Source organism: Littorina saxatilis, linkage group LG7 (assembly GCF_037325665.1).
Source record: "Littorina saxatilis isolate snail1 linkage group LG7, US_GU_Lsax_2.0, whole genome shotgun sequence".
Classification (NCBI taxonomy): domain Eukaryota; kingdom Metazoa; phylum Mollusca; class Gastropoda; order Littorinimorpha; family Littorinidae; genus Littorina; species Littorina saxatilis.
Window position 1 is genome coordinate 35,868,520 of NC_090251.1, and position 12,500 is coordinate 35,881,019.

The following is a 12,500-nucleotide window of genomic DNA, read 5'->3' on the forward strand; positions in this document are numbered from 1 at the left end:
CTGGACGAAAAGTTGTTTACGACCACTGACTTGCACTTAACGTGATTAACGTGATTTCAAACTCACAAGAGGCTGGCCAAAACGTTTCAGGTTGTTTTGAAAACCATTCATGGATTAGCTGTGAGTGATCAGACAGCGATTACAGACTCACTGTTATTGCTTTTCACATCTAACGCGAGCCCAAAAGTGGCTTTATTAAGCGGGTTGGTGGCCTTATATAGCGGGATTTTTTTAAGCATAAAACATAGGTGAAAATCCGTGCAGCCAGAAATTGGCCTCAAAAAGGGGCTGGCTTTATTAAACGTGGACTTATTAAGCGGATTCTACTGTACTTCACACACACCACACCACCACCACCCCCCCCCCCCCCTGATAATACCTGGAGTGATTTGATTGGGTATTCAGAAATAACCCGATCGTTCTCTCTCTGTCTCACTCTGTCTCTCTCTGTTTTTCTCTCTCTCTCTCTGTTTTTCTCTCTCTGTCTCTCTCTCTGTCTCTCTCTCTCTCTTTGTCTCTCTCTCTCTCTCTCACTCTCAGTCTCTCTCTCTCTCTCTCTCTCTCTCTCTCTCTCTCTCTCTCTCTCTCTCTCTCTCTCTCTCTCTCTCTCTCACGCTCTCTTCCTCTTTCATTCTTATGACATTTAGAAATTAAACCTGAATTGTAAATACTTCACACACACCACACCACCCCTCCCCCCCCCCCAACACATGTACACATCAGCTATTTTGTGTACTCAAACGTATTGCCCTCATCTTCGCCCTTTGTGTCACCACAGTGAGGTTTGCGTGTTAGCATCAGTTATAACTTTATCATTTATATCATCGTGGCAAAACATGTCTCTAAGTCGGTGTTTGTGCAGAATCTAATGTGGACCGTGGTAAGCAGCTTGCGCAGTAACAGCTGTGTAAAGCACCATCCATATCCACCGCTCCAATTAAACACACTGACAACAAAATCAGTCTCGCTCTACCACCCGCGTACGTAAGATTTAAAGAGGCCGCTACAGCTCGGCTTTTAAATTAAAGAACAACAGATAAAGACGTATTATAACTTGAGAATGGAAAAAAGCGTGTGTGAGCGAGAGAAGCGGGAGGGAGAGACACACATACACTCGCACAGCCACAGACGTCAGTCGTTCATTCGTTCATTCGTTCATTCGTTCGTTCCCTCCCTCTCTTTCTCTCTCCCTCTCTATCCCCTCCCTCTCTCTATTTTTCTCTCTTTGTCTCTCTCTGTTTCTATCTCACACACTCTCTCTCTCTCTTTCCCTCTCCCTCCCTCTCTCTCTCTCTCTCTCTCTCTCTCTCTCTCCCTCTCTCTCTCTATCTCTCTCTCTCTCTCTATTTCTCACTGTTTGTGCCGAACGCGGTTGTCGAACGTGTAACGGTGACCCCCATTGTCTCCACACACACATTGGATTTTTTTCGATCCGTTGCGCGATTCAATCTTCAGTCTATCGGTGAGATCTCACCTTATATCCACCCCCCCACCTACCACCTTCCATCCCCGTGTGTTTGTTGTCTCTCAATGCACAACCTCGATGGCAACTAGGCCTGGGGGGGAGGGGGGAGGGGGAGGGGGGGGGGCTAAGTGGCAGTCTGTGACCATTTATCATCATCTCTTAATTTGAACGTCACCATATCTGTGTCTTGTTAAAAAATAAAACAAGTCGCGTAAGGCGAAAATACAACATTTAGTCAAGTAGCTGTCGAACTCACAGAATGAAACTGAACGCAATGCCATTTTTCAGCAAGACCGTATACTCGTAGCATCGTCAGTCCACCGCTCATGGCAAAGGCAGTGAAATTGACAAGAAGAGCGGGGTAGTAGTTGCGCTAAGAAGGATAGCACGCTTTTCTGTACCTCTCTTTGTTTTAACTTTCTGAGCGTGTTTTTAATCCAAACATATCATATCTATATGTTTTTGGAATCAGGAACCGACAAGGAATAAGATGAAAGTGTTTTTAAATTGATTTGGACAATTTAATTTTGATAATAATTTTTATATATTTAATTTTCAGAGCTTGTTTTTAATCCAAATATAACATATTTATATGTTTTTGGAATCAGAAAATGATGGAGAATAAGATGAACGTAAATTTGGATCGTTTTATAAATTTTTATTTTTTTTTACAATTTTCAGATTTTTAATGACCAAAGTCATTAATTAATTTTTAAGCCACCAAGCTGAAATGCAATACCGAAGTCCGGGCTTTGTCGAAGATTGCTTGACCAAAATTTCAACCAATTTGGTTGAAAAATGAGGGCGTGACAGTGCCGCCTCAACTTTCACGAAAAGCCGGATATGACGTCATCAAAGACATTTATCAAAAAAATGAAAAAATTGTCTGAGGATATCATACCCAGGAACTCTCATGTCAAATTTCATAAAGATCGGTCCAGTAGTTTAGTCTGAATCGCTCTACACACACACACACACACACACACACACACGCACAGACACACACACATACACCTCGACCCTCGTCTCGATTCCCCCCTCGATGTTAAAACATTTAGTCATAACTTGACTAAATGTAAAAAAAGAGCTAGCCACGGCTTGCGCTGTCGGATTTTTTGTTCGTGAGGTAAATGTAAAATGGTGGTGGTGGTGGTGGTGGTGGTGCTGCTGCTGCTGCTGCTGCCGCTGCTACTGATGATGCTTTTGAAGTTATTGTTTTGGTCCTGTTTCAGCGCCTATCGTTCAACCAATTCACAATTCGGCCCGAGTCGCACACACACACACACACACACACACACACACACACACACACACACACACACACATACCCACACACGCATGCACGCACACAGCACACATACACACACACATACACACACACACACACACACATAGCCTAACCCGTAAACCATAATGTCCAAGCCCAGTCCAATACCAACGCACCTCCCCCTACCCCCAACCCCTGTCCAAAATGGAAAATATCAAAATAAAAGTCTAAATAATGTCATAATTAGCAAAACCAATATTTGTTTTAAAGCATTCTGCAAAAACCATGCTCCACAACTTTGCATTATCAGGCATGTTCCACTAACTAACTTCATTATCAGCAGCATAACTGTTGAAGCAAATTGTGAAACCACTCATGCTGTTTTCCACGGCTGAGAGAGGTCGATAATATTCATATTATTTGCAAGCAGCATTTTTTTTAGGGCGACACACAACAGATGTGTTAAGCTCCGTTGAAATAATAGATACTGGCATGAAACTGCTGTCGCACTCTGAAGTGGGTTTTCTATTTAATTGCCTCTGTTCAATTTCCTGTAAATACGTTCATTTTCAATATTTCATATAAATACGTTCATTATATTTAGTCAAGTTTTGACTAAATATTTTAACATCGAGGGGGAATCGAAACGAGGGTCGTGGTGTATGTGCGTGTGTGTGTGTGTGTGTGTCTGTGTGTCTGTGTGTGTGTGTGTGTCTGTGTGTAGAGCGATTCAGACTAAACTACTGGACCGATCTTTATGAAATTTGACATGAGAGTTCCTGGGTATGAAATCCCCGAACGTTTTTTTCTTTTTTTTGATAAATGTCTTTGATGACGTCATATCCGGCTTTTCGTGAAAGTTGAGGCGGCACTGTCACGCCCTCATTTTTCAACCAAATTGGTTGAAATTTGGTCAAGTAATCTTCGACAAAGCCCGGACTTCGGTATTGCATTTTAGCTTGGTGGCTTAAAAATTAATTAATGACTTTGGTCATTAAAAATCTGAAAATTGTAAAAAAAAATAAAAATTTATAAAACGATCCAAATTTACGTTTATCTTATTCTCCATCATTTGCTGATTCCAAAAACATATAAATATGTTATATTCGGATTAAAAACAAGCTCTGAAAATTAAATATATAAAAATTATTATCAAAATTAAATTGTCCAAATCAATTTAAAAACACTTTCATCTTATTCCTTGTCGGTTCCTGATTCCAAAAACATATAGATATGATATGTTTGGATTAAAAACACGCTCAGAAAGTTAAAACAAAGAGAGGTACAGAAAAGCGTGCTATCCTTCTTAGCGCAACTACTACCCCGCTCTTCTTGTCAATTTCACTGCCTTTGCCATGAGCGGTGGACTGACGATGCTACGAGTATACGGTCTTGCTGAAAAATGGCATTGCGTTCAGTTTCATTCTGTGAGTTCGACAGCTACTTGACTAAATATTGTATTTTCGCCTTACGCGACTTGTTTTATATTCCATGTCGATGAGGCTCTAATTAGCTAAAGAAAATTAACTGTCAAAGCTTCACAGCGTGTCTTTCTCTGTCTCTCTGCGTCTCTGTCTCTGTCTCTCTGTCTCTGTCTCTCTCTCTCTGTCTCTCTCTCTCTCTCTCTCTCTCTCTCTCTCTCTCTCTCTCTCTCTCTCTCTCTCTCTCTCGCTGGAGACACCTGTTTGCTTATGTCATTACCCTCGTTACTAAAGAATGTATCATTGTCATTGTCATTGTCGCTCTCACTCTCGCTCTCTCTCTCTCTCTCTCTCTCTCTCTCTCTCTCTCTCTCTCTCTCTCTCTCTCTCTCTGTTGGTTTCTGTCTCTGTCTCTCTCTCTCTCTCTCCGAGAAAAGAAAAGCTAAAGCTTTTGACCTAATTAACCATAAACTCTTTATTAAAAAGCTTGAGATTTATGGACTTGCAAAAGATTCCGTTAACATTTTAAAATCTTTCCTGTCAGACAGACAGCAAAGTACTTACCTGAATCAATTAATCAATCAATCAATCAAAATGAAGCTTATATAGCGCGTATTCCGTGGGTACAGTTCTAAGCGCTTGTCAAAGAGTTGTCAACATAGGACTAACAAAGAAACTAACATCTTCAGACGGACACGAACCCTATCACACACTAGCAAACCCTGGAAAACATACAACAAACAACTGTTTAACAACGACGTACACATCAATAGCTAGGTCCAAACAAAATAATATTAAGCACAAAGAAAACACCTCTCACAGAGCACAGCACAAGAATGTCTTTTGGGGCACAACACATCACGTCGAGCATGAAAGTCGCAGCCAGCTACGGGAAGAACTGAGTCTTCAACCTACTCTTGAACGCGTCAAGAGAGGGGCTCTGGCGAAGCTCAAGCGGCAGGGAGTTCCAGACGGACGGGCCCGCGGAGGGGAATGCACGCTGACCAGCAGATGCGAGTTTCGAGGGAGGGATGTGGAGGCGGAGAGGGTCAGCAGCAGAACGAAGGGGACGGTCGGAGGGCTGGGTGTACAGGTCCAGGGATGATTGAAGGTACTCGGGAGCAGAGTCGTTGAAACACTTGTAGACCAGAGTGGACAGTTTGTAGGAGATTCGTGTGTTGACAGGGAGCCAGTGCAAGGAGCGAAGTAGGGGGGTGATGTGGTCTCGCTTCGTCTTCCTCAACGTCAGCCTGGCAGCGGCGTTCTGGACTCGTTGTAGGCCATGAATGGATGAGGCGGGGAGGCCTGCCAGAAGGGAGTTGCAGTAGTCCAGACAATCATACTCTTGTAAATAAACAGTAGTGTTTGGAGTACCACAAGGTTCTGTTCTTGGTCCATTACTATTTTCTATCTATATAAACGACCTTCCTCTATTTGTAAAATGCATGTGTGAACTATTTGCAGATGATACTACAATTCTAGCAAATATCCTCCAAGAAAACATTGATCGATTACTAGAATGGTCAGAACTAAATTAAACCATATGTCACTGAATCCAAATAAAACTAAATGCATGCTACTAACCACGAGGCAAAAAAGACCAAATCTAACATCTGGATTTCCGACATTGCAAATACAAAATCAAAATGTTACCGAAGTTGATAGCCGTACAGTCTTGGGAATAACCATTGACAATAACCTGTCTTGGTCAAAACAGGTAGATACACTTTGTAAAAACACATCGAACAAAATATTTCAAGAAAACTGTGCACATATTCAGTCAGCTATTGACTATGCTTCCACAGTGTGGGACTCTGCAAGTGCACACACTTTGAAACACGTTGGCAGTTTACATATAGACGAGCTGTTAAATTGTTTTTTAAAAATACATCTTTCCATGTCTGATTATAAACGATTGCAAGTTCTTCCTATCAAATTAAGATTTGCCTATACCAAAGGTGTGATGATGTATATAATTATGTCAGGTAATGCACCTACACTCATTGCCTCGAATTTCAAAATAATTAATTATAGAAAATGTAACAAATTAATTACCCCCACTCCAAGAATTGACTTGTACAAGTCCAGTCTGTCATATTCTGGCGCACTTATATGGAACTCCATTCCTAATATAATTAAATTACAAATCCATAAAAAAAAACATTCAAGGAACATTACATATTATTTCTCTTGCAAAACTTTTTAGAAATATTATCAAGCAGCTGGCACAATATCACTGTACTTTCTGATTGTATTGAAAAACATGATTCTATATAATGCACGAAGAACTGTTCTCCTGTTGCTGAGTGAGGCACTGTCGGGTACAACATCTTCTACGTTGATTATTTCCATAATTGTGAACATACCCCAACTCGGGCGTACCCCAACCAAACACAGTTATGACATTCAAATTGAAAAGGAGGCAGACCTTTAGTGCTGTTGGAGCTAAAGCGATAAGTGTGTGAAATAAACTGAAAATGTTCAGAAACATTGAGTCAGACTTGAAACACCAACCAATTCAACAACAACATCACGATTTGTTCTCCCAAAAACACTTGCTAATTCCGACGTACATTCGACGTGAGAGTTCAATCACGATCCCGCGACATAAATACATTCTTACCTTTTGCAAAAGATAACGACCTCCAACGCTTTTCAACGCGAGGATTATAATTGTGCTCGCATTTTACACTGCTCTTGCATTGGGTGACAGTGCATCATCCGGTCACGCCTTGCGACACATTCCCTGACACCGTCACCTCCATTACCATGGCCAAGTGCCTTTCCGTAAGCCTGGCATTCATTGGGCGAAGTCGACTACGCGAACCTGGCCGGACGGAGCCTTAGCACTGAGTTTTCTGTTAAAAAAAAAGACTCTACAAAAAAGTGTCTCTTCAGACTATAATCTCTGTCTCCCTCTTTCTTACTCGTCCTCTCTTTCTCTTTTTCTCTCTCTCCCTCTTTCTCTCTATTTCTGTCTCCGTCCCTGCATGTCTCTATCTCGCTCTTTCTTTCTCTCTCTATCTCTCACACTCTGTCTCCTCCCTTTATCTCTCTCTTTCTCCTCCTCCGCTCTCTCTCTCTCTCTCTCTCTCTCTCTCTCTCTCTCTCTCTCTCTCTCTCTCTCTCTCTCTCTCTCTCTCTCTCTCTCTCTCTCTCTCTCTCTCTCTCTCCAAACGCACTTTTCTTTCAAAATTAAACATAAATGTCAGGTAAGTTTGTTTTTATCGTGAAATCCAAACAATCTCTTGTATTACCCATCCGATTTGAATTAGCAAAGGGACACAATCGCGCCGTGACTTTATTTTAGATCCGTGATAGCGTCGTGACCCGGGGTAGTGAGACTTGTTCCTATCATCGTCATTCAAGCAGATGTTTTGCTACATACGCAGGCAAGAGGGTAACTCAAGGACACGACCCGAAATAACAGAAGACAAGAAAATTGGTTGATTAAAAATCAACACGGCCGAAGCAATGTTTTCATTAAAAGAAGCGGTATTGTACGGGCACATGTTGTATTTGGGTTACATGTGTTGCAGAGTATTTGAAAATAAAAACATAATATTTGAGCATAAAAACACGAATATTAGTAAAGTGGATAAATTGATTACTTCTGTATCACACTAGTTTTACTGCTACAGCAGTCCCTCTCATGAACAGACACCCCAGGGCCAGTGCAAACCTGCCCGTACATTGCAGGTGGCCAGTCACGGGAGAGGTCCCCCCCCCCCCATCACACACAGTCAGACACACTGACGGACTGAATGAGTCTTTGCTACCGGTGAACGAGCTCTACTTGTACTAAAACAATAAGGTCAAACTACTACAACTTATAACTGAAAGGAAAAATAACCTGTCCTGTAAAAATGACGTTAAATCAACGGTGTCAGAAAAAAAGAGATAAAGAAATCCTCAAATTCCTGAGGATACAGGCACCCCATGAAAGCAGCCACGAACATACTCAAAGAGGCACACATGCTTGTGCAGATGCTTTGCAAAAATATGATTTGAAAACCTGCATGTCGTAATTTCTTTTTTTCTGACTAGGTGGTGGGTTCAAGTGCTAGTCTTTCGGATGAGACGAAAAACCGAGGTCCCTTCGTGTACACCACATTGGGGTGTGCACGTTAAAGATCCCACGATTGCCAAAACTGAGGGTCTTTCCTGACAAAATTGTATTGGCATAGATAAAAATGTCCACCAAAATACCCGTGTGACTTGGAATAATAGGCCGTGAAAAGTAGGATATGCGCCGAAATGGCTGCTATCTGCTGGCCGATGTGAATGCGTGATGTATTGTGTAAATAAATTCCATCTCACACGGCATAAATAAATCCCTGCGCCTTGAATATGTGCGCAATATAAATTGCATAAAAAAAATTAAAAATTAAAAATACCTGCGCTTAGAACTGTACCCACGGAATACGCGCGATATAAGCCTCATATTGATTGATTGATAAATGACTTTAACCGTGTGGGTATTTTGGATAGACTTGAGCGGTTCTGTCACTGAGACTGATAGTCAATGCGCTTCTTAAGTTTTGGTCTCAACGCAGTTTCCAAAATAACGTGTGGCAGTGGGTTGGAAAATAAGAATGCATATTTGCATAAAAATACAGTTTTCCTCTACTTCCATGCTTCAGTACGTGACCTACCGTGACCTTTGGATCACTAGCAAAGCGAGTTCAAGACCAACATTGAATTGAGGTCAGGTTTTTGTCCGGAAAAGCGAACAACAGAAATTCAAGAAGAAAAAGGGGCCGTCTGATGTTTTGTTTGGAGGGGACACAAGTTTAAAACTAACAATAGCCGCATGCTTCTTGCGACAATAACAGCTGTCAAGGTACCGTATGTAGACAGAGAGGTTGTTCGGTATGTTTTGGTAGAAAGACGATTCTGTGACTGTCAGACGCTAACACTTCACTTCCGACATGCAGCCGGTCACAGTAGACCGACATAGAGACAGAGACAGACAAACAGAGTGAGAGACAGACAGAGAGACAGACAGAGAGGGATAAAGAAGGTAGGCACGATGAATTTGCCAGCGCACATCAACTATAAATTGTCGCAATTGCAGTTACTTTGAGCCTGTGGGGAACGGGCGGAAACGAGATTGTCGCAAAATCGTCCCGGCTGTTATGTCGCAAGACATGCAGCAACAGAATGCTAAGCCCTGAGATAAAAAATTTAAAAACAAAGAGAGAAAGAGACAAACAGACAAAGACAGACAGGTAGAGAAAGACACAGAGAAAGATAAAAGCAGACAGACAAAGAAAGAGAGTCATTGAAAGAGATAGACAGACAGACAGACAGACAGTCAGACAGAAAGAGACAGACAAAGTATAAGTCAGAGGGCGGAGCAGCGACAAATGAGAACATGATCTATTAGTGGTAGAAAACTAACTAATTACATAACCGGATACCTAAATACGTTTGCAAACGCCAGGTTCCAGACACAGATATCACTCATCATTTGTCACATTTAGAACATTCAGAACATTTGGCACATGTGTCCCCTTTTCACATTTGTCCCTTTTTTCACATTTGTCACTTTGGTCACAATTGTCACTTTAGTCACTTTGGTCATTTTGGTCACATTTGTCACTTTTTTACATGTCACATTTGTCACTTTGGTCACATTTGTCATTTGTGTCTCATTTTTCTGTTGTTGTTTTTATAAATTCTTTTTTATTTGTATTATTATTTTCGTTTTCTTTTTTACATTTAGTCAAGTTTTGACTAAATGTTTTAACGTAGAGGGGGGAATCGAGACGAGGGTCGTGGTGTATGTGTGTGTGTGTGTGTGTGTGTGTGTGTGTGTGTGTGTGTGTGTGTGTGTATGTGTGTCTGTCTGTCTGTGTGTGTGTGTGTGTGTGTGTAGAGCGATTCAGACCAAACTACTGGACCGATCTTTATGAAATTTGACGTGAGAGTTCATGGGAATGATATCCCCGGACGTTGTTTTCTTTTTTTCGATAAATATCTTTGATGACGTCATATCCGGCTTTTTGTAAATGTTGAGGCGGCACTGTCACACCCTCATTTTTCAATCAGATTAACTGACATTTTGGCCCAGCAATCTTCGACGAAGGCCGGACTTCGGTATTGCATTTCAGCTTGGTGGCTTAAAAATTAATTAATGACTTTGGTCATTAAAAATCTGAAAATTGTAAAAACAAAATATTGTTTTGAAAGCGATCCAAATTTACGTTTATCTTATTCTTCATCATTTTCTGATTGCAAAAACATATAAATATGTTATGTTTGGATTAAAAACAAGCTCTGAATAATTAAAAATACAAAAATGATTATTAAAATAAAATTTCCGAAATCGATTTAAAAACAATTTCATCTTATTCCTTGTGGGTTCCTGATTCCAAAAACATATAGATGTGATATGTTTGGATTAAAAACACGCTCAGAAAGTTAAAAAGAATAGAGATAAAGAAAAGCGTGCTATCCTTCTCAGCGCAACTACTACCCCGCTCTTCTTGTCAATTTCACTGCCATTGCATCGAGCGGTGGACTGACGATGCTACGAGTATACGCTCTTGCTGTAAAAATGCAGTGAGTTCAGTTTCATTCTGTTAGTTCGACAGCTTGACTGAATGTTGTAATTTCGCCTTACGCGACTTGTTCTTCTTTTTTTTTTCTTTTTTTTTTGGGGGGGGGGGGGGGGGAGGCCTCGGTTGCATGCAGGCTGCCACTAACCTTTTTTGTCCCTTTTTTTTTTTTTTTCTTTTAACAGGCGGGTAGCATCCTTCTTCATGTCTTTTTCTTTTTTCAAACAAATTCTTACATTTTTTAATCAACAGCCTGATTTATGACATAATAGCGGTTTGGTTTTTGTTAAATAAGAAGAATATAAAAAAAAATAAATAATCTTATTTTTGTAAACCTAATCTCCTCTATAATGGACAAATACCACTAATGGACAATTTGTGTATGTATTTTTTACATTTAGTCAAGTTTTGACTATTGTCACATTTTGTCTGTTTTGTCATGTATTCGTCACACGTGTTTCACTTGTTACTTTGTCAAATTTGTCACTGTTGACACTTTTTCACATTTTCACATTGTTCACTTGTGTTACATTTGTCACTTTTGTCACATTTATCACAACCAGTGTAGATTTTCTCGTTGACAACAGTATCCCCCTTTAGGCATTTTACCTGTGACAAGAGTATCTTCCCACATGGACCGTTACTAATTGTGTTCGCTCGCGCGCGTGTGTGTGTGTGTGGGTGTGTGTGGGTGTATGTGTTGATGTGTGTGTGGGTGTGTGTGTGTGCGTGTGTGTGTGTGTGTGTTTGTGGGTGTGGGTGTGTAGGTGAGGTGGTCTAGATATTGGTCTGTGCCTTTGTGTTTCGAGTGTGGGTCTGTGTCTACGTCTGTCTGTGTCTTCCGCTTGTGAGTCTAAGCGATTTTCATAAATGAAAGCGTCTTTTTTTCCATTCTGGCAAAAGATGGAGGAAAAAGGACAGGTGAGACACGCACAACCACAGGTAAACACACACAATATTGAACCAAATTTCTCTTACCTGTGAGGCTCACAAGCAGAACGATGCACAATGTATTCATCTTGAAAGTAAGAAGAATCGTCCCTCTCTTTCTTGTATCACAAAAAAGGGCGTGGTTTTCCTTGCTTGCACAGTTCTAGATTCTTTCTCCCTCGGGGTTATTTCAGGGGGAATATTTCTGGGTGGACTGTACCCGAATCTGATGCGACAGACCGTTTTATAACGACGCTGCACCACGTGACGTAATGTTGCCGCCGCGACGTTTGCCGTTGTTTGCCGTTCTGCAGGGGTGCGTTGCATAGAGCGGACGTTCTGTTCGCGAAGAGACAAAAAGTTTTCATGTTGTAAGCAACGCTATGTTCGCGGCGAACTGTTCGCAGCGAACTCAATTCTACCCTCTCTACCCACTTTCAAGTAAATGGACCCATCTCTTCGCTGACGGCCGAGTCCATGCATGCATATTAGGGGCGATCATGCGAACAGTCGCTTTGTACTTGGAACAGCCCTCCCTACCCGCACTGACCAAAGTAGACGAGTCCAATCGCTTACAGCTCAGTCCATGAGTACATTTTAGGGGTGACGCTATGCATTGGGCCTCAGGATATCTGTGTGTGTGTGTATGTGTGTGTGTTTGAGTTTCGTACCCCACGCGGAGAAGCAGGGCCTTTCCTTTCTTTTTGGTGGTCAGATTTGACAGTTAGATTTCTTTTCGAGTCCGTGGAAAATTGTTGTGGTCTTCATGTCAGTCAATAAAGGTTGATTAAAGGGGAATGTTTAGGAGAAAAAAGCCCGCGTGCGCTCTCTCTCTCTCTCTCTCTCTCTCTCTC

The 12,500-nt window shown here is 41.4% G+C and overlaps 1 protein-coding gene across 1 annotated transcript in view; it reads right to left on the minus strand.

Moving 5' to 3' along the window:
* Positions 1-11,947, minus strand: part of LOC138970185 (fibropellin-3-like) — a 23,030-nt gene extending 11,083 nt beyond the window's left edge. Inside the window, exon 1 of the mRNA XM_070342679.1 lies at positions 11,695-11,947. Within this exon, the coding sequence (XP_070198780.1) occupies positions 11,695-11,734 (40 nt within the window). The 5' untranslated portion in view covers positions 11,735-11,947. The remainder of the gene's footprint in view (positions 1-11,694) is intronic.
* Between the last annotated feature and the right edge of the window lie 553 nt (positions 11,948-12,500).